This window comes from Chroicocephalus ridibundus, chromosome 16 (assembly GCF_963924245.1).
Source record: "Chroicocephalus ridibundus chromosome 16, bChrRid1.1, whole genome shotgun sequence".
Lineage (NCBI taxonomy): Eukaryota > Metazoa > Chordata > Aves > Charadriiformes > Laridae > Chroicocephalus > Chroicocephalus ridibundus.
The window spans coordinates 8,033,991-8,061,979 of NC_086299.1; the positions used below are offsets into that span (position 1 = coordinate 8,033,991).

Sequence of the window (27,989 nt, forward strand, 5' to 3'; positions counted from 1 at the left end):
ACCTCATACTCCTGTAAGTAGGAGAGCCATCAAATTACCCAGTTTCAGTGGCTGTGACAAAAGCCTGCTGGCAGGAAATCCTGTTGCGCAATTCTATTTCCTTGTTGCTTCCTGTGCTGTAATTTTTTCAGAAACAATCCATCTCTCGAATGTTGTGAAGGGCTGAGGGAGCTGAGTTTTTGCTGTGTCTTCATTTATTCTTTGCTTGACTTTTCTCTCAGGTCCCCTTGAGAAATCCTAAAGCCAAGCTTGTTCTCTCCAAGACGCCCTAGTGCTCTTTCTGCTGGCTCTGGACAATTTGTAAGTATTGAATTGTGAGTTGATTTTTCTGTGACTCGGCAATCGAGCCTTCTGTGAGCAGAGCGCAGATGTGAAAGAGGCGCTGATAAAGGAGGAATGCGTTGGATTGGGACAATGCAAAAGGCAGTGAGAAAATGCAGGAGTTCCCATCAGTCCAGATAAAGAAGTTCTCCCGGGGAGCAGAGCGGATTTTCCTCGTAGCTTTTGATTTTGTGCCGCTCCGATAATTGCTCGGATGCGCCTGGGATGCCCGAGACTCCTTTCTTTGGTGCAAAAGGAAAGATGGGTTGCCTCTGTATATGTGCCCATATAATTCACATATTGAAAGGACTGTGATCTTTGCTGGTTTTATGTATGCGCACGCATGCAAAGATATATATAAAACCCAATATATATGCATATTTTATACATATAAAAAATAAGTTGCTATCTACTGAATCGGTGCTCTAAGTAACTGGTGGGGAGACAAAAATACGCATGTGGCAGATGTGCATCCACCGTGTTTAATGGTCGTATTCTCCAATAGCCCAAACGGCCTCCTAGCCCAAGCTCCCGGAAGAGCAGCGGCTTGGGTGGCACGCTGTGTGCACTGGTCGCATTTAACAGTACTTCTGGAGGCTTTAGGTTCAAATGCGAGCGTTGCCGTGTTGTGAAGGCATCGGGGAATGTCATGGAGCTACAGAGCTTGTGAAATAAAAGCAGATGCCCAGTTTATCCTGTTACATGGAGAGGGGAAGATGGCTTGACCACATGGAGAGAGAGAGAGAAATAAATGCAGAGTTACTCTAATGACTCAAACTAGTACAAAAGAGGCCCTTAGAGCTGCAGAGCTACTTTTCTTGTGGAACCTTTCTTGCATGTTTAGGCTCCTACATCAACTTAGGCCTTTAGGAAGGGCTGTGAAACAAGAATAATCTCCCTAGTTTTCTATAGCCTCTGCTCCAAAGGCTCTTCCATAACCTTGCATTGATAATGGCTAGTGACTCTATCCTAAGACCAGTTTTATCTTTTAAAAAAGTACTGCTCCATAAAGCAGTTCTCCAGTAAGTTAATCGGTCACCAAGAGGAAAAAATAAAACCCAGAAAACCAAACCCAAAAACCTCCAGGGGCTGCAGAAATTAGGACGCTACTTTTAAAATGCAGTAGCAATTCTTCTGATTGCTCAAGAATACCAGGCTCTTGGCTCCTACCCTCAACTTAGTAAGACCCGCTGCTGTGCATCTTGCCCAGATACTGCTCGTTCATTCACAAACACGTTCTAGTTAATTTTATAGCACCTGATGCCTGCCAGCACATATTACATTCCGGGACACCTGCACAACACACTGATCTCTTCAGACTGCTAAGATATACTTTCACTGACATCGATTTTTGTGCTTATCAAGCCAAATGAAAAACCCTACCAAAGCAGAATGCAATTTACTTTCTAATAAAACTTAAATGGAAGTCGATATATCACTGAAAATCTCTTTTCAATGTGATAGTAATTAAAGCTATATGTTACTGGAAGCATTAAAACTTTAATACACTTTCACGTATATTTATATAGCTTATATTTAATCTTTGTACTCGCAGCGAGAGCCTCAAGTATGATTCCCCCCTCCCTTTTTCTGCCTCCCTGTGTGAAATGTATAGATAATATTTGCAAAACCGTGGAAATTGAACAAGATTTAAACCTTATTAGCTGTAATTCATATAATTATCATATTTGACAAATTTACCTTCAACTAAACATGTAGAAATAAATGTTTCATTAAGAATGATGAATATGTATGTTTTTCCACCTCCTACCTTTGCCTGCTTTCCAAATATTTGCATATGAAGACACCGGTTTGGTTTATAACAAAGAACAAACACCTAGGGAGGGAAAAAACCAAATCTGTAATATCACTTGTACAATTTGCAGAGTACAACTTCTCCTATTAGAAAAGTTTAGCTAATAGAGACATCATAAATCACCCTGAATCTCTTCTATGTCGACACAGAAATAGTGGAAAGCTAGATTCTCCTCGTGGTACAAATCAGCAGATTGTGGGGGAGAAATAACTACAGCGGCATCTACAGAATTTTCAATCAGTATTACATCATCGATACAAACTGCTTAATTCTATAAACTGTTTCTGTACCTGAGTAATTATTTTCAATACTTTTTTCCAGGCAAACATTAGCTTTAATATTTGGGATGGGACAATCTGCTTTGGAGGCGATAGTCCTTTGGTTACACATAGGTGTTTAGACTGATTAAACTACATTATATTTATGGTCTTAAATTTCTAAGCTGAAATTATAGTTCCTTACCAAAGAAAATACAAAAGCGCCTACCTGTCATGTATTGACCTTCAACTATTAGGTTTTTTTCATGCATTTAAAAGCTGAATTTTGGAGCTCTCATTTATACAGTGTCAATATTTCCAAATTGTATCAGCACTTATCTGGTAAAAAAGCATATAGGTTCATTGTATTGCAATATGGAATAAAGCTTTTTAATAAAATTACTAGAAAAATACGCTAATATCTAAGGTTCTACCATCATTCTAGACAAAACTAACAAATAATGTTTTTGTTTCGTGGTCCAAGTCATGCTGTAATGACATTCGGGTCCCTCCCGGCCTGATCCTTGCTGCCAAGGGCAGTCACTGGGCAGTCACTTTACAGCCTGATAGCTGTGCTGAGATGGAAGAGCGGCCAAAAATGCGAGGCAGCAGCCCTTGGGTCTCACCAGCTTGCTGCAGGTAGAGGGCAAAGGCAAGATAAAGGTGATGAGCAATTCCCAGCATGTCTAACTTCCAGACAGAAGCCTAAAAGGCTTTTAATTTGCATGCCACAACTCTCTTGTCAACCTGCAACTGCTGCCTAATGGCAAAACATCTGATGCGAATTGACTTAGAAATGCCAAATTTAAATATAGATGTGCTGCAAAGTGGTAGGATAGCTCCAGAACTGGGGAGGTTGCTAGTCCTCATATACATGTGAAATAGCAACAGATTAAAGGGGGGAAAAAAAAAGAAACCACACAAAAAAAGGAAGGCATAATAATGACAGTCCCTTGCCAAATAAACTTGCTGTGCCTACATACCTAATCTGTGGTTTGTGGATATCTTGGAATGTGCAGATTACTTCTAAGGGATTTACATATCAGTATTTGGCTAAGAAAAACATTTTCTCCTGTACAGGAATTTTCTTCAGAAAGGATTCTACCCCTCCGTTAGAGGGGGGAAAAAAATAGCAAATCAGAAAAGATTGAAAAGCACTGTACGAAATGGAAATTTTCAAACTTTTATTCTTTACTTGTATACTACAGTAAGAGTAGTGTAGTTACAGAGGCAAAGCCATTCAGCTATCAGATAAGCGGTTGCCTTACAAGAACTCCCAGCTTTCCGCCCCTGTCAAGAAAACCACAAGCGCAGCAGCAGATTACCCGTGACGGCATGGCAATACTTCTTACAGTAAACACAGTTACAGGGCATCGGTTTCCGTATTTTGAACAGAAAGAACATTTACCATCAACAGGGACAATATTGTATGCTGCTTGGTTTTGATTCTGGTTTTGGTGTTTGTTTTGCTTGGTTTGTGTTTTGGTTTGGTTTTTTTTTTTTTGAACAGGAACAATTTCAGTTTCGATGCACTATTCTTATTAATACTTGATCCCATTTTCTGGAACTGCTTTTTGTTCTCATGTGCTTTTATCTTCAGCTCTTTCTAACTGTATTTCTCAGGAGGAAACTTGAATTTCAGCTGGTGTGTCTTAAACACAGACTCACAAAATATTTTAAATGGAAAGGTACTTCTAAGTTTGCACCGTGAAATTAACAGATAGGAAGGTGGTTCTAGCGGGAGGGGGAAAAAAGGACTTGAATTCTTCTGTCATAAATTATAGCGACCTTGGACATAAGAATAACTTCTTCTTGTTTTTGAATGCCTTTTGTTCATTATCAGGCTACATGTGGCCTGTCAATTGCTTATCTCATGCCCCGCTGTAACCCAGAGAGCTATTATGCCCATCTGTTGTTTTCTTTTGAACTCTGGAAACTTCTGTATGCATCAAGTCCGTGACTGCTTTTCATTCATCTTCTGCTTTTAAACTTTCAGGATTTACCATAAAAAGCAGCCGTGATTTCATTTTCCCTTCTAAAGCACTGTCTTAAGGGCAAAAAATGTTCAAAGGAACCTTGTAAATAAAATACAGCTGGTAAACCAAGTGATGGGCACGTTCATCCCGGTAGTACCGAAAATCCCAGTTTAACAATAATAGTAGAGCGAGTTACTTTGGTGCTGTATTAGTTTCAAACTGGCCATGAAAATGGCTTTGAAATTGCCCCCTCCCGGCCTTCCCCTGCCCCAAAAAAGTTGGCAAATGAAAGAAGTAAAGGGTGTAGTGGGAGCAGAAAAGCTTAAGCAAAGGGCTTCTGCTCGATAGGAGTGGCAGTGGAGAGACCCATATGTTTTGTTCAAATGGGTAACGTATGAAACATCCTTTGGCTTGACTGAAAGATGCTTCTCAAGGAGGTCTTTCATTCCCATAAATCATACAATGAGAAGTCAGGGAATCCTCTTCATATTTCCCAATTAACAGTTAAGTAATCTCGGAGTGACAACTGTTAAACTGCCTCCATCGATCCAATTACACCGGTAATATAGTTCTCCTGAAAGGTTGCTACGCGTGTCAGGAATATATCAAGACGTTTCCCCAGTTAACAGAAATATTGCCAGCGGAGTAGCAGGCCATAAAATTATGTCAATCCTAGCAGTGATTCTCTTGACAAGGCCACTAATGTTTTTACTTCTTTTATGTAGGTCATATCTGCTCGGCCTTCTGCTCGGCTGCCCAGCTGTGTGCCGCCCAGGTAATCTTCCAGGAAAAGTACAGGATGAGCAAATGTACTTGGGAAAGGAGGTATCATTTACCATCTGGTCTGCATTGTTTGAGTCCCATTACGAATTTTATGAATAACTTGTATATTCTTCTTAAAAACAGAAAGCTTTTGAGCTTTTCCTTAGTATTGAAGCAAATCTACCAGTAGAGTTTTATCATTTAAAGCTGACTTGAAAGAGAAAAGGCTTAAGCCCTTCCTATTCCTGCTTTGATCAAAAGTAGAGCTTTGAAACTGTCAATTTGAAATCAGCAGTGCTTCCTTAGTGAAGAGAAACCCTGGATGTTTGAAATTATGTTATTTAGAGGCACTGTCAGGGCAAACAGCCTAATAGATAGAATTCCAGGGTAGAAGGTAAAAGATCTTGGGGCAGTTCAAACAGGAGCGAGTACATATAAGAACTGATGCTTTAATTTACTAGCAGGATCGTAGGTCAGATCCGGGAAAACTTGTCAGCATTGGTGCCGATGGTGTCATGCTCCACATGAGTCTATTCCAAGCTTTTTCCTCCAGGATATGGTATTCACTGAAAAATGTCATTGGTCAAAGAAATAAGGAATAGAGGACGCTCAGAGGCATCCAGCTTTCTAACCTGTAGCGTCATGCCTGTTCCCCAAATCTACCAAAGCATCCTTTCAGACAGCAATACCAGAAGAGTTGGTCATCGGTTCTGCCGTGGATGAAAGGAACCGGGTTACCTGCTAGTGTGCCTTTAGCAGCTTTACAGAACACCTCTGTTTAACGGCGGCTGCTGCATAGAGCAGAAATCTCTCTGAAGAAAATCACTACCTGACTAGCTGCGCTCTGAACGTTCTGCCTTGTTTCAGAGCTGCTGCGTGGCATGCAAAGTGAGAGTGTTTTCGCTTTGTCTCTTAGGGGAAATCTTGGTAACTGCCTCAACCAATTGTTAAAAGCCACAAATCAGGAAGTCGAAATGACAGAAGGCTTTAGCGGCCGCTGTGTGCAGAAAGAGACAAGACAGGAAGCAGACTACAGAAATCTAATTAATATAACCATGTAAAAGCAAGGCTAGACTTAAACTTGCAGGATGCTGACATACCTCCTAAACATAGCAGAAGTGTGGTTTCCTCCCAGCTGTAGAAACTTCTAGAGATGCCTAAATATTATACAGATATACTGGAAATACCCTTCAGAGAAAATGGATAATATGATCTAAAAGAGTATTTTGTTTTCCTTGCTCTCAGACTGACAATAGAGTTGACAGATTAGACCTTTCCGGTAAGTAACACGCAATAAGAGTTGTTTTGTTTATTTTGAACCAATTTGTAATTCTCTGTCTACTAAAGGAATGTTAATTTCGACACCTTTTCTGCCAAGCACTCGAAACAATACGTAACACTGAACACCACTGCAAAGTTACGTCCGCCAACATCACTTTGAAGAGATGTCTGGACGTGTTGTGTGAGAAAACCTTAATAAACTGAGCTGAATGGCACAATTCAATACAGGAAGAATTATTTTAAAAGCACTACTGAGGCATAGTAGACACATTTGGAAAATATTTTATTAATTGTGTATCTGGTTGTAGTTCATTGTCATAGTAGCTTGCACTTTCACACAATGAAACTTTCCGTAATCTCCCACTTTTCCCCCCCACCCTCGGATTGGAAAGGTCACTGCAAAAAGCTGTCTGAACTGTACGTGCCGTTCACTTACTCACACTTTTGTTCTGGTAAAATATGTGCTCATGAGCAGCAACCTAGTTTTGAAGGTCTGCACTTTAGTTTTAGTGCTGCAGTAGCAATAACTAAGGGATCAGTCAGAATGACAGATATTTAGTGTATTCTTTTTTTTTTTTTTTTTTTTTGCCAGCATCTACAATTCTTTTCCAGCAATTTTATTTCACAGCAGTGCTGCCCTCTGAATTATGGGGCGGGGGGGGAGAAACCCACACCAAAAGAACCAAGCTATGCCTATCTATGTACAGAAGTTTTTTCTGCCTTGCAAATTGTTTGTTGACCCTAAATTCAAAACTCACAATTTCTAACTTTCCTTCCTCCATCTATAAACTTGACAGTAGCATATCTTGTCCTGCACAGGCATGTTGTAGAGAAAGATACTGAGTTTTATAGCGTAACTGGTTATGGAGAAATGTAATAAGTTTGGGTGTCAACTACTAAGCTATTCATGGGATTTAAATCACAGCCTCTTACATGCATTGAATCTGTTAGGCAAGAAAAATTCCAGTCACGCTCTGTATTCAGCCAAGTGTCCTGTTTTGTGAAATGCTGATAGAAGGCTGGGGTGGGAAGGGATCACGAAAAGCTTACGAAGCTGCAGAACAAATTTCAAGTGACACATTTATGAAGTCATGCAAACCACAACACACAGCTAAGAAAAGAAGGCGAGAAATGTTTTTCCTGGCTATGAAGTCATTGTAAGTTTTATAGCTAGCGAACAGAATAAAAGGCAGAAGGCTTAATCTTTGAAGACATAAGGATGAATTTGACATTGACATGAAGTAGTGCTTTTAAGTCAAAATACTTTGTCATAGTATAATTTTATGCGTGTGTTTTGCATCCCGTAACTCACTGAATCCAAAGGTATTTGAGAACAGTTTTAACTGTTCTGCTAATATGCAAATTAGGCATTTCTGAAAGTTCTGTGTAACTGCAAGTGAAACCAATGATAACGATTTGCTTGCAGTTTCAGCCTTTTAGCTACTCTGCGTATTTATCAGAAGCTGCATTCTGTGTATGATTGGGTGCTACACACAAAGAGCAGAAAGCAAGCAGGTCTGTCCGCTCACTTCTCCCATTTTCATCTCTCCTTAGCAAACTGTAGTGAATTATACCCATATATATATATATGCACACTGAAGTATATGTATACACACTGAAGTATATCCACAATTTGTGAGAGAAACTCTATGACTGCTGTATCAAAAGTTCAGCAAAAGTTGTTTTTTTTTTTCCCCGCTGACTTCTTCAGTCTTGACACTAAGTGGTGCACTCAAGTCTTTCTCTGAGATTCTAGGTTCTGTCCCGAAACATTGCACCTACTTTGGAAAAAAAAAAAAAATCACAGTAAATCGCAGGTCTTCTGAGGTATCCATATTAGGAAATTTTTAAAGAGCTGCACTTAGTTTTCATCTGCGGAGTTATATAAATATTCGATAAAACTGAACATGAATTTTCTTGGTAAATATTTTTATTCGTTATTACACTCCAGGTCCAGGAGAGAGCAACTCTCAAAGAATTTAAATATGTCAATCTTTTATTTAAAAAAAAGGCATTCTATAGAATTGATAGCTTTATCCAAATGACGTTTGGCTTTGTCTATAATCTTTGTATTTTAAACTTGTTACAAAATGCACTGCTGCCTCAAACCTGGCACAAATTTTAATTCTCTTCTGGAGCTAGGTAGCTTCTGTTGCATGAAGGTGTAGATTTCAGCTCAGAAGTGTAGCTTCTGTCTTGCCACCCGTGTCAAGCCTTAGTTTTGCGAAGAGATCCTGCTCTTTCTGCCGCATTTTGGCAGTTAATTGGGCTGAGGCACGATGGTATTGGAGTATGCTCAGGCGAGCAGCTCTGCGGTGGGTGTCATCCTGTTGGATGCAAGCATTGCCCTGCATTTCTGAGTTTTTCTCTGAAATCCTAGTGCTTGTCAGGAGGTTATATCAAAGGATGGGTGTAACGTGTGAAAGCTTAGGAGGAGTTCAGATGCGCCCAGGCCACCTTGAGTCCCCTTCCCTGACGCTCCTTTAATGAAATATTTAATCCTTTCATCATGATATCCCCCGCTTGGCAGAAGACTCCAGGGACGGGTGAACAGGCCTTCTCGTGCCTGGCTACCTGCCACTTCCTTCTCCCTCCCCGCGCGTCCGTGTCGCCGAGCAACCCCTAAAATGGCGGCGCCTCCAGAGGCGGGACTCTCTTTCCCAGCAGGCACCGCGCGCGGCGGGGCGGTGCTGGCGGGAACGGGCTGCGGGAGGCGATTTACCTGCGGGGAGGTGGGACACAGGTAGGGCGCGGCGCGGGGGCTGCTGGGGCTTGTAGTCCCGAGCGGGAGAGGCCGTTGAGGGAACCTGAGCGTCGGCCGGCAGAGCGCGAACTACAACTCCCAGGGCGCCGCGGGAAGGAGCGGGCAGGGCGCCGGCGGAGGGCGGGGGGTACGAAAGGGAACCTGCCGCCGGTGCCGCCGGAGCTCGTTTTCCTCAGGTAAGGAGGCGGCAGGAGAGGGCAGTCGGTTCCCTCAGGCGGCAGAGGCGGGAGGGAAGGAGGGCGGTGGAGCCCCCGGGGAGGGCAGTGGAGTCCCCGGGCGTTGCCCCATTGTTCGGGGCGTGGGGAGGCGCCGCCGGGCAGGTGAGGCGAGGCGGGGAGGGATCCGGAGCGGCCGCGGGCCCTGTCAGGCGTCGCCCAGCGCCCCCCCACCTCACGATGTCCCGCCTGGTGTGTGAGGAGGGGTGTTGGGGCCGGCGTCCCGGCGGCAGAGATGTATTTACCGAGCGAGGCAGTTGGCCGGAGCACAGAGCACACTCCTTCCCTCAGAAAATGCCCCCGAGGGGGTCGGGGGCGGGCGGTGGCAGCGGTTTGGCCTGTAAACTAAAGCAGGGGAAGAGTCGCCCCTCGTTCCTCCATCTTGCCCGGCTTTTTCCAGGCTGCTCAGTTCCTGAGGGTATGGTTGAAAGGCGGTATTCTCCACACACATTTGGAAAAGAATCATCTCTTTCTCATGGTCCAATAAAACTTTGGATACTTCTTTCCTAATCGTAGAATGGTTCAGGTTGGAAGGGACCTTTGAGATCATCTAGTTCCACCCTCCCTGCCCTGGGCAGGTTCACCTTCCACGAGACCAGGTTGCTCAAAGCCCCATTCATGAGTAATAAGTGAACTCCGTTTACTACAGTTTTTGGCAGGCTGACACTTTATAGGGTTGTGGGTGTTTGGTGGTTTGGTGGTTTTTTTTGGTGTTGGGGTTTGTTTTTTTGTTTTTTTTTTTTTGTCTGGATAAACTCCAAGCAAATATGTATCTCTGCAACACAGATTTTTGTCATACTGTTTAGAGGAAGAAAAAAAAGTCCTAAACAGGCCATGCATGGTTTCCAGAGCAAATTGCACCAGCCTTCATTTCTGCTCTCAGTTTTTAAGGCTGCAATGACTGTTGTAACAGTAGAATGTGTTACGGCCAAATTTTTGTTGACTGAACAACAGCAGCTCTTGGTGATCACTGGTGTTTGCTCTAGGCACCTTCCAGGTGTGTAACTGTTTTTGAAGCAAAGCCTAGCTTAAAGTAGTTATCTTTATTGTCTTGGGTGGAAGGTGTGTATGTTTAATTGTTGGTTGCTGGCCTATTACACAATCATTTTGATGTAAGGGTAGAGATAGTAGTTCTTTTCACGGGTGCATGTTAAGAAAGCTGGAAAAACAAGTCCTCCCTCAGCTTTCATGTATAAAATATTGTTCTAAGCACAACCTGTATCTGTTCTCCCACCGTGCAGGTTTATTGTGAAACAGTTGCAGCGTCAATGAGACATTAGCTGTAAACCACATACCACACGCGTTCTTTGTGTTATCTACAGAAGATGCAGTGTTCTAGTGCATACCTCTGAAGGAGCTGGTAAGTCAGAGTTTAGGCCTTTACAAGTCTGTCGTTTATGGGACTGTGTTTTAACTTTTCTGGTATTACTGTTTTATCGTGGCTACTTGAAGCTCATATCAGAATTTAGAAGCCTTTGGCAGCAGAATGAGTGTGATAACAATTTCAAACTCTGATCTGCTGAGTGAATTATAAACCCACCTGAAATTTAGGTAATATTTCTTTTTACTGCCATCTTTTTCCATGTACCTGAAAAAATTACCTTGCTCAAACAATGCTCCAGCAATGCTTTAAGCAAGAAAGGTAGTGATAATACAACAGAAATGATAGATGTGTGGCTGTATGTATGGAAAATGTAGGCACAAAGATGAATTAAACAACCCTTGCTTCCAAGAGTGGGAGGAAAAAGTCTTCTAGTGCTTAGTGTTCATGAATTGTTTGTATTCTTTTTTCAAAAGCAACAAGAGGAAGAATTCCCTGAGTGAATCTTGATGTGTTTAACTTATGTGTATTGTGGCACTTGAGATACAAGTTGACAGTGATTTGAGATTTGTTTCAAATGTGGAACTCTGGTGTGAAATACTTGTTTTAATTAAAATGTCTGTGTTCTTGAAACTGTGTTGGCATCTCAAGCATAAATACTTTCTAATTTGGGCTCCAGTTTGTGCATGACATTATCTTTTTTTCCATAATCCAAAGGGAAGATGCTGCCAAACATGAAGCACGTTCCATGGGCTTGTAAATTCTTTTGCTGAGGGTATCTGATTCTGATCACATCCATGTACTTAATTTAAAAACTAAAGCTTCAGCTACCTCATTCAGAGGCACAGTTAGTATTTGGGTATACTGCACGTCTTGGAGGCTCTAGGGCTTTTTCCTTTCTAAAATTAAAATTGTGGTGTAAAATATTGTTCGGGTTGGCAACAGAATGGTTATGATTGACTTGCGGCTGGAAAGCAGTAAAATGAGTTGTGTTAATTCCGTGGTTTTGTACAGGGAGACCAATTAATAGTACAAATCCCTACTTGAAGTTGCTGTCTTGTTTGGAAGTTCCGCACTTGATTTACAAGTCACAAGCTCTCGCCAACCTTGCTGAGGTGTGGCACAACCAGACTTTAGGAACACTATATACGTTTTTCATATTTTTACATATAAAGAATATGGATGCTTAAGTCTGTCTGATATCTTTCATGGGCATTACCCTAAAAAAAAAAGTAGATATCTATTATTACTTTCATGGCTTGAATTTCTGCCTCATTCAGACAGGTGTTATTTATATATTATATTAATAGGCTTCTAATTTTTACTGGCTGATAAAGAATCCAGAACGATGTCAAGAAGTGATTCTGGGACCTGGAATAAAATGTAAATTGAGTAAAGATAACAAACATCTAATATGTTTGGAGCTTTAAAACAGCTTGTTCATCTCTGCTTTCTTTTTCCTGCAGTTAAAACTGGTTCAAACAAAAAACAACAACAACAAAATATAAAGCTTAGATATTGCCTCTCTCTCACAGAAATAAAAAATATTGGCTAATGATTTGAGGGCAAATAGATCTTGTGTCCTATTTCTACTGGAACAGCTGCAGGGCAGATGTTCTAGTTTGTTCGAATCACTACTGGCTGTGAACAAATATCTGCCCATAAATGCATCAGTATTGTTGATTAGTATCTTCATGTATTTCAGGAATGGAAATACAACCAATATTGACCTTATGGTATATAACTATCTGTATGCATAAAAAAGAGGATTGGGCACTTGGAAGTGGCTAGTTTCACAAAGGTTTTCTTGTTTAGTTTCTAGATAACAGGAATATACTTGTTTAAACAAATGCCTTTTTCATCTGCATTTTCTTAGTATTTACAGTTATTATAATAATCAGGTATTGTCAAAAATCTGTGTATAGCATCCAAAATGATGAAGAATTTATCAGCAAATGTCTTCACCGACTCTTAACTATTTTCTCTAGAGGAAGTCTTTCTCAGCCAAAAAGCAGCTTCTCATTTCCGAAGGTAGATTGTAGAAAACTGATAGGTAATAAGGCAAGCTCTCTGTATGTATTTGTTTAGGATACATCCATCCCTATGCACATCCTGAGGATTGTTTTAACATTAGACTCTGCTGGACTGCCTCAAAAAACACTAAAGTTGTGTTACTCGACTCTTATTGCACTAGAAAGGCATTAAAAAAAAAATCACCTGTTTTTTAAAGGTTAAATGTGCAAATTAAAGTTACACCCAATGTGATCTAACACAGAATTATTCATAGCACTTATATAAGTATGTTTACACTGTCATACACAACTGGAAAGCTGTGAAACTCCATAAGTGCAATGCCTACATCAGCAATCGTTTACAGTGTCATAAGTAGCTTCTCTTCTGCTCAAATGTGCTCAAGAAGAAACTGTTGCCGTGAAAGCGATAAGCTAGGTGCTTTTTGGGGTGTGTACTGCATTCTAGAAAGGCTGTCTCTTTTCCTCTTCTGAGATGACTTCACCTTTTTGTTAAAATAGGTGTTTGCGTTTTAGGTATCTTGTCACCTCAGGTATTGTTTGAAAAATAACATTAAAGCTTTTTAGTCAGCAATTGATGAGCTTAGCTTTAGCTTAGAAATGTATCTTTCCATCCTTGTGTAAAATTCCCAAAGCTGAATTTCCCCTGCTGTTGTTGGCAGTGCCATCGCTTTCCAGCAGTTCTGTAAACTTCCGTAATCCATCTTAATTTTCACTTCAGGATGTGGTGGTGGTACCATTGCCGAGCTAACTAGCTCTTAGTATCTCATTCTGGAGAATCTCTGTATTGTACAAAGGCTCCTTGCTGCTTACATTGCTTGGTTCCTATAATCTACATTGCCAACAGCAAGGGTAATTGGGTGCTGTCTCGGCCTTTGTCAGTGAGCGTTGCATCCATAGCGCACTTATATTGACTGTCTGCTTTTCATTTTATTATAGGTGTCACTTTATTTACGTGTATCTAAATGTGAACTGATGAAGTCGTGGATTCTGCAGCTTGATGCTGACAGACTTGGCATCCGTTGTTACGCTTAAATTGGAAGGCATCATGACAGCGCAAGCTTTTCCTGCTCTGCCCCCGTCCTCACTAACTGTAGAAATTAGTTGTAGCAGTAAAACTGGAATTTGGTTTTCAGGATTTTCAGTCCTTGATCTTGGAGCTTTCAGCTGATAGCAGAGGATAATAATAAGTTTTCCCACCAAGCTGAACTAATCTTGTTTTGAAGCTGAGGCAACAGGCTATGTCTAAGTGATTTAAAATACTGAACGGAAATTAGTCATAGGAACTGCTCAATGATTTTTGTTCTTCAGAAAAACAGCTTGCCAAGGGTCATGATACATATTTTGCAGTAATTTAAAACTCATCCACTGGATTTTTAATTAACAAAAATAGTAACAAATTTCAGTTTGTGAAATGAGTCACTAAAGGAGTTTTCCCCTACAGTTTTGAAGGCTTCCTTTCAGACACTTTCCTCTTATTAAGCTCTGGTTAGAAAACCTTATCCGTCCCCATGTTTTATTTACAATATGAAATACTATGTTTTCCTCTAGCTACCAGGCTGCAGGTACAGTAGTTCTGAGAACTGGATGTGGCTTCCAACATTATATTGACTATAAGAACAGGCAGGTATTATAATATGCTGGAACATGTCCAGAGGAGGGCCACGAGGATGATCAGAGGGCTGGAGCACCTCTCCTATGAGGACAGACTGAGAGAGTTGGGGTTGTTCAGTCTGGAGAAAAGAAGGATCCGAGGAGACCTTATAGTGGCCTACCAGTGTCTTAAGGGGGCCTACGAGAAAGCTGGGGAGGGACTTGTTAGGATGTCGGGTAATGGTAGGACTAGAGGAAATGGATTAAAACTAGAGATGGGTCGATTCAGATTGGACATTAGGAAGAGGTTCTTCACCATGGAAGCCCCATCCCTGGAAGTTTTTAAGGCCAGGCCAAGACGGGGCTTGGAGCAACCTGATCTAGTGGGAGGTGTCCCTGCCCATGGCAGGGCGGGGTTGGAACTAGATGATCTTTAAGGTCCCTTCCAACCCTAACAATTCTATGATTCTATGAATATAGGGAGTGTCTGAACAATGGAGCATGACATGGTGCCTTTTAGTTTATCCAAACAATTTAATGTAAGAAATGTGGACTGTCTTTAGGTTATACGTGGAGTTATACGGCAAAAGTGGAGGGGAAAAACCCAAGGCTTGTAGAAGACTGTCAACAATATTCTGTTCCACAGTGAGATAGTCTGTTCTCAGGCAATTGAGAAATACTACTTATTAACAGACAGACTTCATTAATGCTTCATGACTGTGCTGTCATGGGAGAAATTAATTGCATATTGCCTTTTCGGAGTGGCATGTGCTCTCTGTCCTGATACAAATCCATCACAGTTCAGTGCTGCTGCCAGAAGAGCCTGTAACTGTGGGGAGGCTTATCAGTGGTGGTGCCAGGCGGTAACCGTTCTATTGCAATCACATTGATTTTTAGATCCTGGGTGTGGAATAGTCTCTGCATGGCCCAGTTTGGAGCAGGCTGATAAGGCTCCTTGTTTCTTAGCAACCACGGTCTGCCATAGCCAGAAACCTGCCCCTCTGCAGCTGGAGGGAAAATTCTGAATGTCTCAAATTTGTATCTTGAACCAAGGTAAGTCATCCCCCCCGGCATATTTAATTTAAAGGCCTTTGCATTCAAATAAAAGGAATGTGTTGGCGAAAGTTCCTCAATAAAGGAAAAGCATAACTTCTCCATCATTAATAAAACATTCTAATTTCTTTCCGTGTTCTTATGTAGACCTGTGTCTTTCCTGGGCATGGAGGTGCCGTATGTCCTTCTCTTAACTAGACTCGTAGCAGAAGTTGCCAGCAAATCTACTGAAAGTTCGGTAGGTACTTTGTGTTTTTTGTCATGCCAGGCGCTATAAAAACAGAAGGATCAGTCTGTTTTCCTCTCACACTGCAGCTTATAGAAGCTTTCTAATTCAATGGAAATGACCTATACTGCTATCAGTCGTTAACTGAAACGTACAGTGGGTCAATTTGGTAAGATGGCTGATTGCCTAGTAAAGCACTGAATTTTTCCTAGTCATGTGCTTGTAGGCTAGCAGGGATGCAACTGATAATGTCTCGCACCATGTGGAAAAAGCATTCTGATGATCAAAAAACCACTTTTCAAGCTGCTTGGCAGTTTAACTACAAACAATCCAAAACATGGATACCCAAAAATTAACTTTTCAAATGACTGAGAAGCTCTGAAGCAAACACTGCTTCAAGACACAGAAAAAGGTCAGAGTATCAAGTCCTGCGTGCAGGAGAGTTCGGCCAACAAAACTTTTTAAGGAACTGGTACTAAGCATGTTATCTGTAGATCTTCTGGTTCTTTACTGTAGTCTACCTCCCCACGATGCATTAACAGCGAGAAGTCAGCCTACTAATTTCAGCTTTGACAGTCCCAGCCTTTTCTCCTGATAGCTTTGATCTTTGTAATCCCTGAATTTGATAGCATTCAATGATAAGCAGAATAATACTGGCTGTTACACGTTGGGTATATTTAAGTTACTTCTATGGCTGAATATAGATCAGGTCGTGTTAGTTTTGACCAAGAATACTTCATCCCTTTTTAGAACTGATTTGACTTGCTATATTCTTTAGGGGAATGTACCTGCAAAACCTTAAAAGGTGTGGGAGTTTTCTGGCTTATTTTTCTTGTACAAGTTCAGAGAGTGGATATGCGCAAGTCTTTATGGGATGTTACTAATATCTATCAAAAGAACCACAGAGTTTCTAACAACCATTTATCTCTACGCTTATGTCACAGCTTGCTGTAATTTGTACATAATTTTGAAACTGGTTTTTACATAAACAAACAAAAAATAAAAATAAACTACGTGCCTTCAGGATATGTGATGGGATTCTTTTATATTAAGTGTTGAAGGAAGAAGCTTTTGTAGTTCTGCTGGATTGCTCTGCCGAATGTAGATGTTATCATCGCTTGCAATACAAGCATTCAGTGAAAATTGGGTTTTGCCAGTTATTTTGCCAATAGTATTTCTGAACAAATCTGTTGGGGCGTTTGTGTGGTGCGGTGGGAAGGATAACTTCCCCTCTGAACTGTGCTTCACTGAAGAATTTAGCAAGTATATTTCTAAAGCAGTTTTTTGAGGCTTTGTCCAATGTCAACAGTAGAGTGTGTATTTGTTCTCAAAGTGTTGGTTTGGGTAGCAGCTGTCAGGTCAAAATCAGCTTGATGGTGCATCTAGCTTGTTCTCTCCTTGTAAGGTTGCTTAATGCAAAAATAAAAAGTTACAGCAAGTTTTAACAGCAGTTAGTGCTTATTCTTCTACGTTCTCTGGAATTTTTTTTGTTGTTGTTGAAACATTTTAGTAAACTTAAGAACTGTATGAAATGTAATGTAATTCCTTTTCTTAGGTTTCAGAAACAGAATGCTGTGTAGATATGTTGGATTCAAACAGTTCCTGTCCAGTAACCAACCAGTGCAGTCCAGGTAAAGTGTGTCATTATTTAATAAAATTCCAGATTGTTTTTGGCAGTTAACACCAAAATACAGTGCCTGATTAATTGGGGAGTGAAAACAAAATAATTAGTGCACATACATGTTGAAGTCTTTCTTCCTCTATATACACAAGATAATGCTTCTTAAGACTCACAAATGTTGTTCTTGCATGGTAAGGAGAATAGACAACTATTAATAAGGTTATTCTTTATCTTTTTTATTTAGCGCGCAGTTAGATTATGTAAGAGCTATTGTAAATGCTTAAAAGCCCATAAAGCCTATATAATGAGCATAAAAAGCAAAAATGCTGTAATGCATATCTAAGGGAACATTAAGAATAATTTCAATATTGTCTTGTTAGCAGAGAATGCGTCGTTCTTCCTTGTGCCATATATAGAGAGTTGTTTTCTTCTAAATGGAGTTAAAAACTTCTTTTGTCACTCTCCAGAAGTAGCAAAAGGGTAGTCTTTTTGGGATACCATTTTATTTAAAATCAGAGAGTAAAAATGGGAAAATGGCTTCAGAGCCCATAGTAACAACAGAATTAGTGACTTAAAAATTTGGGTCCACTTCTGGGTTCAGTCATTTCCTTGTGATGTTTTTTAAAGCATTTTAAGCCTGTTTTCACTGCTTCATTAGCTTCTCTACCTGTTGCTTCATTTAGTGCATTCATTTCTGTTTCTAAATGATCTTTGATATAGTATGAACAATTGTCTCCGAGTTGTGGGACTGCGTTCTCTTAAATCTTACTGTAAACTGATAATCCACCAATATCTTTGGTGTCAGATAAGTGCTCTGATGCTTCCTTCCTATTGCTGTAGAAAGTCTTTGCCCTTACATTGGGTCTGTTTGTGTTTAGATTAAATGTCAGATGTAATTTATTACTGTGGGCATCAAACATGCCGCTTCTCTCTAAGGAAAACATAGCAGCAGAGCTGTTTTCAAATCAGCACCTTACTAATGGTTTGCTTTATGGGATAATTGATACCAGTTTGGCTCAAGGCTCTATAGAACTGGATTTTAGCCAGCACAGTAAGTTTTTTTTCCTTTAAATGTAGACTGTAATATGATCTAGTAGGAATATACTTCTAATCTTCATGTCTCAAGTCTAAGCCTCAAGTGAAACCACCATGGCTTTACTGTATTAAATGAAGTTGTTATTGAAGATGTGCCCTATATATAATTTTTTTTTTGTAACAAAGGCATAGCAGTATGTGCATTTAAACATAAATTGAGAGATTTGAGCGTCGAAGACAAAGGCCAAGATGAAAGTTTAATCAGTTTCCGGCCTGCATGGTAGGGTGACTGATATAAAACACTTGCCATCTGTCACAGAATAGTTTAAACAGGCTTGGGTTCTTCTTAAAGTGAAACAAATAGTCCAATACTTGAGAGGACTGAGGCATGGGAAAAAGACCGTATTACAGCAGTGTTTGTATTTTATGCTTGCCATGCTTCAGGTGATTGACTATAGCATCTTTTTTCATCCAAGTACGCTCTTTCTGATTCTTAGCATCCTTGTCCCTGCCTCCTCCTATTTTTGACGCTATATATTGAAATGGCATTAAATTTTGTTTTGACAGTATATGACCTCTGAAAATAAATGGTAAAATTCTGCTTCTTTTTTAGTATTGCTGAGGGTAGTTATCCGTTGTTAGACACTTTGCGTTTTTCTCCAAACTAAAACATGTGAAGCAGTGAATAGAGCTATGTTGAAACTCTGGGATTTGTTTGTTCTTTCTCCTTTCTGACCCTTGAAAGGTTATGTCTTTTCTGGAATAAACACTTTGAAATAGAACCTCTTAACTTGTGTAACGTAATAGGAAGTAGGAGATGTTTATAACCAATAGACTGAACAGGGAATTTCTGTTGCCTCTATCTCTTTCTGAAGACTAAGAAATCTCTCCAGTGTTGCTTTTGTTGTTTTCAAACCTCTGTACATCTTACTCTTGTGCAGGTTGTTACAGACGATGGAATGAGGATGGTAGTAGCAGCTGCATTAAATGCAAAAATGAAACCCTCCCTGTTTCATCTATTTACAACCTGACTGAATGCAGAAATAGTGAGTCATTTACCATCCCTTTATTTTGATGGGTGTGTTTTGGTACTGAGATCTCGCATGGTCCAGCAAAGACTGTTCAAGAAGGCATCAGATGTTGCAGATTTATTTTTTTTTCCCCTCCCATGTAAAACTTTAACCTTTTGCAAAGTCCTGATATGACTTTTGAGCTTTTGAACATGCCACAAAATCTATGGAAACTTTGAAATTTAGTCTGTAGAAACTGCAGAGTGCTGTGGAACCATTTCACAGCCTAGGACAGGGCTGAGGGGGAAATCAAAATCTTGTTATGTATTAAAGTACCTAATCGGTGAAACCGAATGCAACAGTAAAAAAAAATAAAATCATTGTGACCAATAGAAGTTCTTAAAATAAAAAAGAGCAAAGTCCTAAACATCAAAATGATTAAACTTACAGGGTAGGACCTGTATTAAACAGACAGTGAATACTGAACTTTGTGTCTGCTTTAATCTCTACTGTAAGAAAAAGGCATTTGCTGTGGGCGTTTGCTAGGGACTTCTCCAGAGCACAAAATAGCTCAGACTGTACTTGAGTTCCTTGAAAAAAATCTGCATTAAGGAGGCTAGATTCATTTTGTACATGTGCTTTGTTTGAGAGGTGAGAGCCGCTCAATTCCTTGTAAATATTTGTAATGAAAGAGATAAGAAACTTGATCTAAGGTTCTGGGAAATGTACCAGTGAATGATTTTCTTTTTGTACAAATTGTGGTGGTGGTTGTTTGCTTCCCTTTTTTGAAATTTTTAAAAGCCATATAAAGAATGAACTTTTCACGGAAGAAATCAGGATTCTTATACAATTTCAAATAAATGTTGAGAAGTATAATAGCCTTTACTAAGATTTTCAACAAATCTGTATTTTGCCAGACATTACTTTAAAAAATTCTTTTTGATTACAGCTGGTATTAGAGGAATGAATTTCCAAATGAATATAAGCACCGTAACTCCTTTCATACATAACATAGGTGAGTAAATGGAAAGCACTATTGAGTGCAGGCTTTGTGATTATTCACTGCGTACCAGCCCCGTCATGACATGGCATTTGAAACAAGTTGTAAAATGTGTTTTTCTGTAACATAGGCTTTGTTCTAAAAGTAGTAGCCATTTTTACTTTTTCTGGCTTATTCTCCGCACGAATTTTTTATAAGTTGAATTTTGAGGTAACTGTATTCTACTGAATGGTTCTTCCATCTTGTCCTAGTGATCTTGAAGTGACTTTCTGGTACAGGTTGAGCTGGTTATTTATGAAACCCCGTAACTTGAGTTTTGAACTTTATGCTGCAAGAGTTTTAGTTTTTATGGGTGAGGCAACATGTTGCACATCTGTTACGTCTTGGTTAGCCTTTCTAGAGTTTTATCGCTGCTGACCATTTCTGTTTAATCTCCTAAAAATACTTATTTGACACTGGTAAGGATAATACAAATGGAGAATATTTTGATAGCAGCGTTGCACCCTTCAGCAAGAGATAGGATGCCAAATGAAGTGATTTAGTATTACAGGGGGAGCGCTTATCATCAGTGCTCTTAAAAAGGAAAGCTAAACAGTTGTGGCAGACTTGGGTGCTGCTGATCCTGTTCTACCATTTGCCTTGTCATGTGTGTGTACTTGGCTTGAAATATGTATTGCTCTTCAGAATGTGGACTTCTCAAGCACAGCTTGTCAGATAGATCTGTTTTCCTAGTTTGTCTGCAACAAGATCATAAACAACTTTTGTTTCTTAAAATACTTGCTTTCTGGGATCATAATGTTAAATAAAACAGCAGAATAAAGATGCAGGACACTTTGGAGGCAGGGAAAGCAGGACAGAGGTGAGGGAGGACACCTTTTGCTAACGTCTTCCTCCTTGGGATGGTTTCTGTATCAGTGACTTGTGGAAAACATAACACTGGGTGTACTGTACCAGTGGTATATCATATGGTGACAAGTTCTGTCTTTAGGAGACTTTATTTAAGGAATAAAAGAACAATATTAACATTGAGTGCCTCCCATCAGTGGTTTTGAAAGTTATATAAAAGAAACAGAGTGATGGATTAAAATGTTCTGGTTTTCTTCAGGAAAGCAGACTAATGCTTTAGTGACATTCGGCAGGTGGGGCTGGGGCAGTCTTTCATATAATGAAATGAGTATTGTAAGATCTTTGCAAACGCTTCTGTGAGGTCTGTCTGTATATTTAAAAAAAGTCACCTTTTTTTTTTTTCTTTTATGAATATCAGGAAGTTGTTCTTTATCTTTTTTTTTCTTTTTTTTTTTTTGTACAGGGGGCCCGGAAGTGGCAGCATCTCTCATTTTAGGGACATTTTTCATCAGTTTATTTCTGATTCTGTCTGTTGCTTCTTTCTTCTACCTCAAACGTGCCAATAAACTTCCTAATGTTTTTTACAGAAGAAACAAAGGTAAAATGCCTCTAATTGTCTATTTAATCTCTAAAGTTTTGGCCTTTGCTCAGTTTCTTAATTTAAAACCTTTTAAATTTCTTCATGTCAGTGTTCTACCTTCATCTAGTTACTCCTGTCTCTTTTGATCATCCAAAGCAATGCAAACTAATTAAAATTTTTCTCCTGCTATGTGTTTACAGCATCATGTTTTCATGGCAGTGCAGAGGTCTGTTCTCCATCTAAGTGTGCTTAGGTGCATATTACACAGCATCTCTTGCTAACCCAGCTATTGTTTTTTGTAGCTTTCAAAGATTTGCCAGAGTACAAGACTTGATGTTAGTTGTCACTGAATATTAGATATCCGATTTCAAAAGTGGGGGGGGAATCATTCAGTGCATTTTGCACATAGAGCATTTTTATAGAACTTAATAATACTTGTTTATTTCAGTACACAAAATAACAGACACCTTACCAAGCCTTACAAAAAGCAGTTGTTGTTTATTCTTGGTTTAGAAAGAAGGGAACTGTAATACTAAAGGGCAGTGTGCTTCTACCGTGGATGTGTCAACAGCAGGAAAAAGGGAATGGAATTTGAGGTTCCTCATTGTTGCACTACTCAGTCACTGTGTTTGCCCTCTAAATGCAAGATTTACTGGGGCTTGGAAGATCCAACTGCCTGATTTATTTATTTTTTTATTACTTTTTTAAAGCAAATACTCCATGGATTTTCTTTTTATACTGAAATTTATTCTTTATTTCTGTTACTGAGAAATTAAGCCATGTAACTAAAATGCAGTGACCTGACTTCATGTCAAAGCGATTCCAGCAAAGATAGGGAAAGAACACCTGAGATGTGCTTAGCCATAGGGACCCAAGACTTTTATGTAGACATCTGGCTGTTTCAGATGCCTCATTTTTTTTGTGAAGTTGTTCTATGGTCTTCAGTTTCTGGGAGGTGGTGAGCAAAATATGTGGAAGGTGATGTCTCCACTTTGCCCAGTGTTTTGCGTGAAACTGGGGCTGATCTGTGACTCCCTGTCTCACCCCTTCTATGCAGTCACTTTGAATGATTCCCATGACAACCTCTAGCACAGCATTTGCTGTGTTAGAGCTCCTTCTGTTGAAAGCAAGCTGTTTACTAGTTAGGTCTGCTAAACAAATAGAACTTCTGTTATTTTCATTCATGTCTTACAGGACGAAGCTCAAGCTAGACAGTCACAACAGAAATAAGCTTAAAAAGAGAAAAAGAAGGGGGTGGGTAGAGCAATACAATTCCATTGTTTAGCTAAGAATATGTTGTATCTAGTCATGGTAACTTCATAAACATTACATTTCCAGTCTCTGTGGTATCATTTCATGTAAAACTATACAACAGTAGCTACCTAAGGTCTAAATCGATCAGTGCCACAGGAACTGCTAGTATCCTAATCACAACTGCCATACTAAAACCTCTGGGTTGCTTCTGCATGTGTCTTCAAGTAAATTTAGTTTAGTACAAGGTTCTCCTTCAGTTTCTAAGTGGGTCAAGAGCTGTTGTGCTATGACATTTTGAAGCTGGCAGGACACCAGACCTCTGCTGAGGCTTCAGCGATACTTGTCTGACTTCCACATTTTGTACTCGTAGTTCACTCTGGTCCAGCAGGCTAAAGCACTGGTGTCCTTCATTGCAGGAGAAGCATTAGAAACATTTGTCTGTCTTATGATCATCCTGTTAGCTTTCATTCTGTCTGGATGGTGGTTATCATGTGGCCAATAAAGGCAGCAACCGCTTGTATAAGTGTTGCATCTTTCACTGCTCCATTGTGTTCTATTTGTACTGTCTTTTTCTGGTAGCTGGCTCAAAGTACTCTTTTTCCTACTGAAGCTTCTTGATATTAAAGAGATGCTGCTGTGGCTACCTTCTTTGAAAGCAAAATAAGTCATTCTTGGAGACCTTTTGCAACCCTTTATCTCTAATCTTGAAAAGAGTCCTACAGGCAATGTGTTCTACTAATGGGATTTCTGAATGTTCTCATCTGTTCTGGTAGTCTTTGTGACAAAACTATTTTTTAACAATAGAACTATTCTGTTGCACACTTGTATTTTTAGAAAACTAGCAGTTCTAGCCTTCTAGAATAATGATGGTTAGTCTCTCTCTTTCTCTCTCTTTTAGCATCTGTTCTCCAGCCTAGTGAAACAGTAAGTAAATTCTGTCCTTCCAATAGGAACAAACAAGCATAAACTATCACATAAACAATAACTTAAAGTTTTAACAGTTCATTAGGGAGCTACTTAATCTGACATATGAGAAATAAAAATAAAAGATGTTTTGGGGTTCTTTGCCCAAACTGGAAAAAAAAAAGGTGAAAGATGAATACTGACCGCGTGGATTCTATTGAATTACTTTCTCCAAGAAAGACCATGTACACAGTAAATATTATTGGAACCCTAAAATGTTCCTATATGTTTTTTAATGAGACTGTGAAGACAAAAGATGCTTTGTTTGACATGATCATTCTTCTGTTATGCAGGCATCCATGATACCTCCCCCAGCTTCTTCAGGTGAGGAACTCTTCTCTGGGGCATGCTGCTACAAATACTTACATGTTGGCTTCCCTTTTATGCATGTCGTTATTGAAAAGCAGGCAAACTATCTCAAAGTGGATATGCTAAGAACACACAGCAAGTCAAAACAGTTACTTTTAAAGCCTGGTACAGAACTGTGGAAATCTGTTGCGGTGACAGAAATCCAATGAAATCTGTCTAGTAGACGTTTTTGATAGGATTTATTGGTTTAATTAATGTCGGCATACAGTATTGATGGAGTACTTTGTGTTAAAATAGATCTTTGACAGCTCCTAAAATAGATCTTTGACTTCTATCCTAATAGAGAAGTCTTACAATTAGATGCAATATTTTTTCATAAGTACTCAGAAATAAATTATTCAGTCTGGGACCTATTTTCAGGATTGGAATCTTCTTGACAACGCCAGGTTGGCTGATTTTCAGGCTTGCTGATTTGAAGCTTATCAGCTTCTTGAAACAAATAACACAGACTTTGTGGAATATACCATTTTGTGTGTATGTGGTGTGTGTGGTCTCTCTTCAGCAAGGTGGGTTTTTAATAAGTGTGAAACTCAGGCAGAAGCTTATTTCTTGGGGAAGACTTCATCTAATCAGCTTGTCTCAATTTTCCATAATTTCAATCTATAAGTATTACTGAGAAGTTTGTATTCTAATCCATTGCGTAGACCAGATCTGGGTAAGATCTGTAAGAAAGTATGGTAGTTGGGGCTTTTGTTAAGGCTGAAAATGGAAAGCTTCGTGTATTGTAAACACAAATAATGGAAATGTCAGTTTGTAATGAGCACCTTATTTAGCAGGCCATAAGAAGCTTGTTTAAAAAGTTTATTTGTGGACTTTTCTATATCAGCTCTTTGTAGGGTTTTGTGTGTTTTGGATCTGTTTGGGTTTTTTTAAGGCCCAGAATGACTTTGGTCACTCAGGAATTGTTGGATGGCATATGGTGTTATGAATTATTGATAAAGGCATGCTTATACAGCAGGTGCTAATGATGTTTCTGTGCCCACCATTTCAGTTCGGAAGCCACGATATGTCAGACGAGAACGGTCACTAGTGACATCTGCATCTGCTGGTATGATCTCTTCTTCCGAAACCAGGGTCAGCAATGTTTAGCCTTCATTCTTGACTGAGGACTTTATAAGTGTACACAGTGTCGAAGAAACTTTTTCTGAATCCACTGAAGTGCCAGGAAAACATCGCAAGCAGCTGACCTAAATGGAAGCCCAATTGCTGTGTCAAAGGATTTGTGCCAAATGTTAACAGAGAAATGAACTAATGCAAAGATACTGATGGCAGGCTACATCCAGTTCAGTGAACTGCTTTGGTGATCTTGAAATGCACTATTCCAGCTCTGAGGTTTCATTTGTCTCCTACAGATGCTGTGTTTAAAATCCTTAAAGAATCTACCTTTCTTTGGTACACTTTCAATTTTGGCAGGTTCTTCTTCCTGTGTTGTGATGTGTTCTGTGTCCCCAGAGCGGAATGTCTCGGTGCCAACACAAAACACTGGGATTACTCAAGGATGTGGACTTGTTTGAAGGACCCGCTTGTCAATGCTAACACTAAGTGCCACTGCTTTACCGTTGTAGGACAATATAACAATACCTAACATGCAGTATCCTTTTGAAGCAAAAAATGATGCCTTGTGGAGCATCCTCTTCAGCCTATGACATAGCTGGCCCTGCTTTTTAACTGTGAATATAGACCCGCTATCCAGATACTGTTGTTCTTGGTGCTTTTGAAGGCTGTGGTCAGTATGGGTCCAATCCCAAGTGGGGGAATTTGTTGGGAAGCTTTTCCGATCGGCTTCAGCTCAGTCCTTGGACAGAGAGCCATTTGCTATGGCTTTGTAACTGATAGGCTGCTATGTCTGTCCTGCAAAGACTGTCTTCACTAGTTTCCTTCTCTGAATGCAGAAGTGGAAGGGAAACCAAAATACCTGCAGGGTGGCTGTGCATCCCTTAGACAGGTCAGTGAGTCTTGAGATGAACTGGAGAGGTCAGGTGAATTTCTGCCAATGCAATAAGGGGTTTCTTTGGTCAAGCCCTTCGTTAACTTGCCTGACATCTGCAGGCCAGCACCTTATGACAGAGCTTGTTGAAAGTGCCAGCCTAAAGAGCTCCCGCTCTCAGATGCTTGTTCTTGCCCGTCTTACGCCAGCTGTGTGGCCAAGTACTCACTTGATCGGGAAATTAAAGTAGCTGTAAAATAAGGGTTTTTTCTTAGCATGGTTGACTCTGTTGCCATGTGAACACATGTATCAGCATAATGGGCACAGTGGTATGGGCATAAGAGTGGGTGACTGGAAAATAAGTGAAAAACCTGAGGTTGCTAAATTGGTTGAAGTGTCACTGTCACCATATGTGAAATTATAACTATGCAGCTTGTACATTCCCACCTACCTGTGTTGCTGTTGCCTGTTTTGGTTTAGCTGGCACTCCAGTATGGGTCTGTGCTCCTAAAATAACTTACTTGGAAGCTCTTCATCAGCATCTACTGGCATGAACATAAACTGGAACAGTCGGTTCTCTTTTTCAGGAAAATGTGAACATAACTGTCTTGAGCTGACATGACACCCATATGGAGAGTCCAAACTTTGTCATCCAGATTCCCTTTTCTCTGTGGTTAGAAGCTTATTCAAAGCGAGAAGATGAGAACTAGGATGGGAGGAGATATATTTATCTTATTGAATAGGCCTGGTTTTATGTTAGTTTCAGTGCAGTTGTATTTTATTTACTTTTATCTCTCTCCTTACAAGGTAATGAGATCTCTTGTAGCATCCAAACAAGCTAGGGCAAAGATTGGGGATAAAGAACAAATCATGAAGAGGCCGCTGCGCCAAAAAAAAAGCCTGAATTGCCATATGGAGAAACTTAAGATTTCTACCACAATGATAAATAACATTTTTGCTCTATTGGACAAAACTAAAGACAGCAGGCAATGCCATTTTGAGACCCTTCAGCTTCCAATATGAAATGGGCTTTATAGTTCATGTGTTCCAAGTTCAGGAGGCGGCAGTTTCGTTTCTGTCATTTTGATGTCTTTTTATCTTTGTGCTACTGTGATTTTCCACAGGTAGAAATTATGTCTGGAGGTCATAGGGTTTTTTCCTGAACTTAGTTGCTGAGTATTTTCCTAACCGCTAAGGAAAAGGAGTAACTATGCAAATAATGCCAAGAAACTGCACCTTTGAAAGCAGGGAGTTTCTGCTTGCGAATCTGTCAATGATAGTGCATTCTTGCATTGCTTGGTTGCTAATGTGTTATTTCTGCACATAAATTATTGAAGGATCGTTCATGTCATTGTACTGTCTGAACCCTATCTTATCCTCAAGTGCATATTGTAACTTGGTTTAATGTCAAGCATCTAATGCTCTTACTTCTGTGCAGTCAAGTTTTTCTCAATGATAACTTCTCTCTTCCCCTTCCCACACTCTTCCCTCTCCCCTCCAGCAACTGTTTTAAATGCAGCAGATATTTTTACTATTTTCTTTGTGTTTCAAGAACTGTTCAGCTTTTGTTATTGCTGTCTGACACGGTGGACTCCTGGTCTAAACAGTTTCTCATTCGTTTGCACTGTTAAATATGTAATGTGGTGTTTTGGTTTTCATCTCCCTTCACAAGAATAATGCATACCTATATATATTTTAAAAAATTGGCTTTAATGAACCCTGATATTTAATGTATTTGTATATTTTTAAATTGTGCCAAAATAAACATA

At 39.8% G+C, this 27,989-nt stretch overlaps 1 protein-coding gene across 9 annotated transcripts; it reads left to right on the plus strand.

Annotated features, from left to right (window-relative positions):
• The first annotated feature begins 160 nt into the window (after positions 1–160).
• Positions 161–27,989, plus strand: C16H1orf159 (chromosome 16 C1orf159 homolog). Of its 9 annotated transcripts, XM_063354004.1 has the most exons (13): positions 161–300; positions 5,096–5,145; positions 6,378–6,411; positions 10,634–10,752; positions 13,683–15,389; positions 15,537–15,627; positions 17,171–17,246; positions 19,213–19,317; positions 20,231–20,296; positions 21,591–21,725; positions 23,860–23,885; positions 24,218–24,248; positions 25,285–27,989. In XM_063354004.1, the coding sequence occupies exons 6-13, from the start codon at positions 15,556–15,558 to the stop codon at positions 25,380–25,382; spliced, it is 609 nt and encodes a 202-aa protein (XP_063210074.1). In that variant the 5' UTR covers positions 161–300; positions 5,096–5,145; positions 6,378–6,411; positions 10,634–10,752; positions 13,683–15,389; positions 15,537–15,555; the 3' UTR covers positions 25,383–27,989. The 9 variants fall into 9 exon arrangements, with proteins under 9 accessions (XP_063210074.1, XP_063210073.1, XP_063210078.1 ...); XM_063354003.1 differs by having other exon boundaries at positions 13,683–15,627; XM_063354008.1 differs by having other exon boundaries at positions 15,234–15,627.

Coding starts and splice junctions, on each gene's coding strand:
- C16H1orf159 (XM_063354003.1), top strand. CDS start 15,556: ATGGAGGTGCCGTATGTCCTTCTCTTAACTAGACTCGTAGCAGAAGTT. Junction 17,247..19,212: donor AACCAACCAGTGCAGTCCAG/GTAAAGTGTGTC, acceptor ACTCTTGTGCAG/GTTGTTACAGACGATGGAAT. Junction 24,249..25,284: donor ACCTCCCCCAGCTTCTTCAG/GTGAGGAACTCT, acceptor CCACCATTTCAG/TTCGGAAGCCACGATATGTC.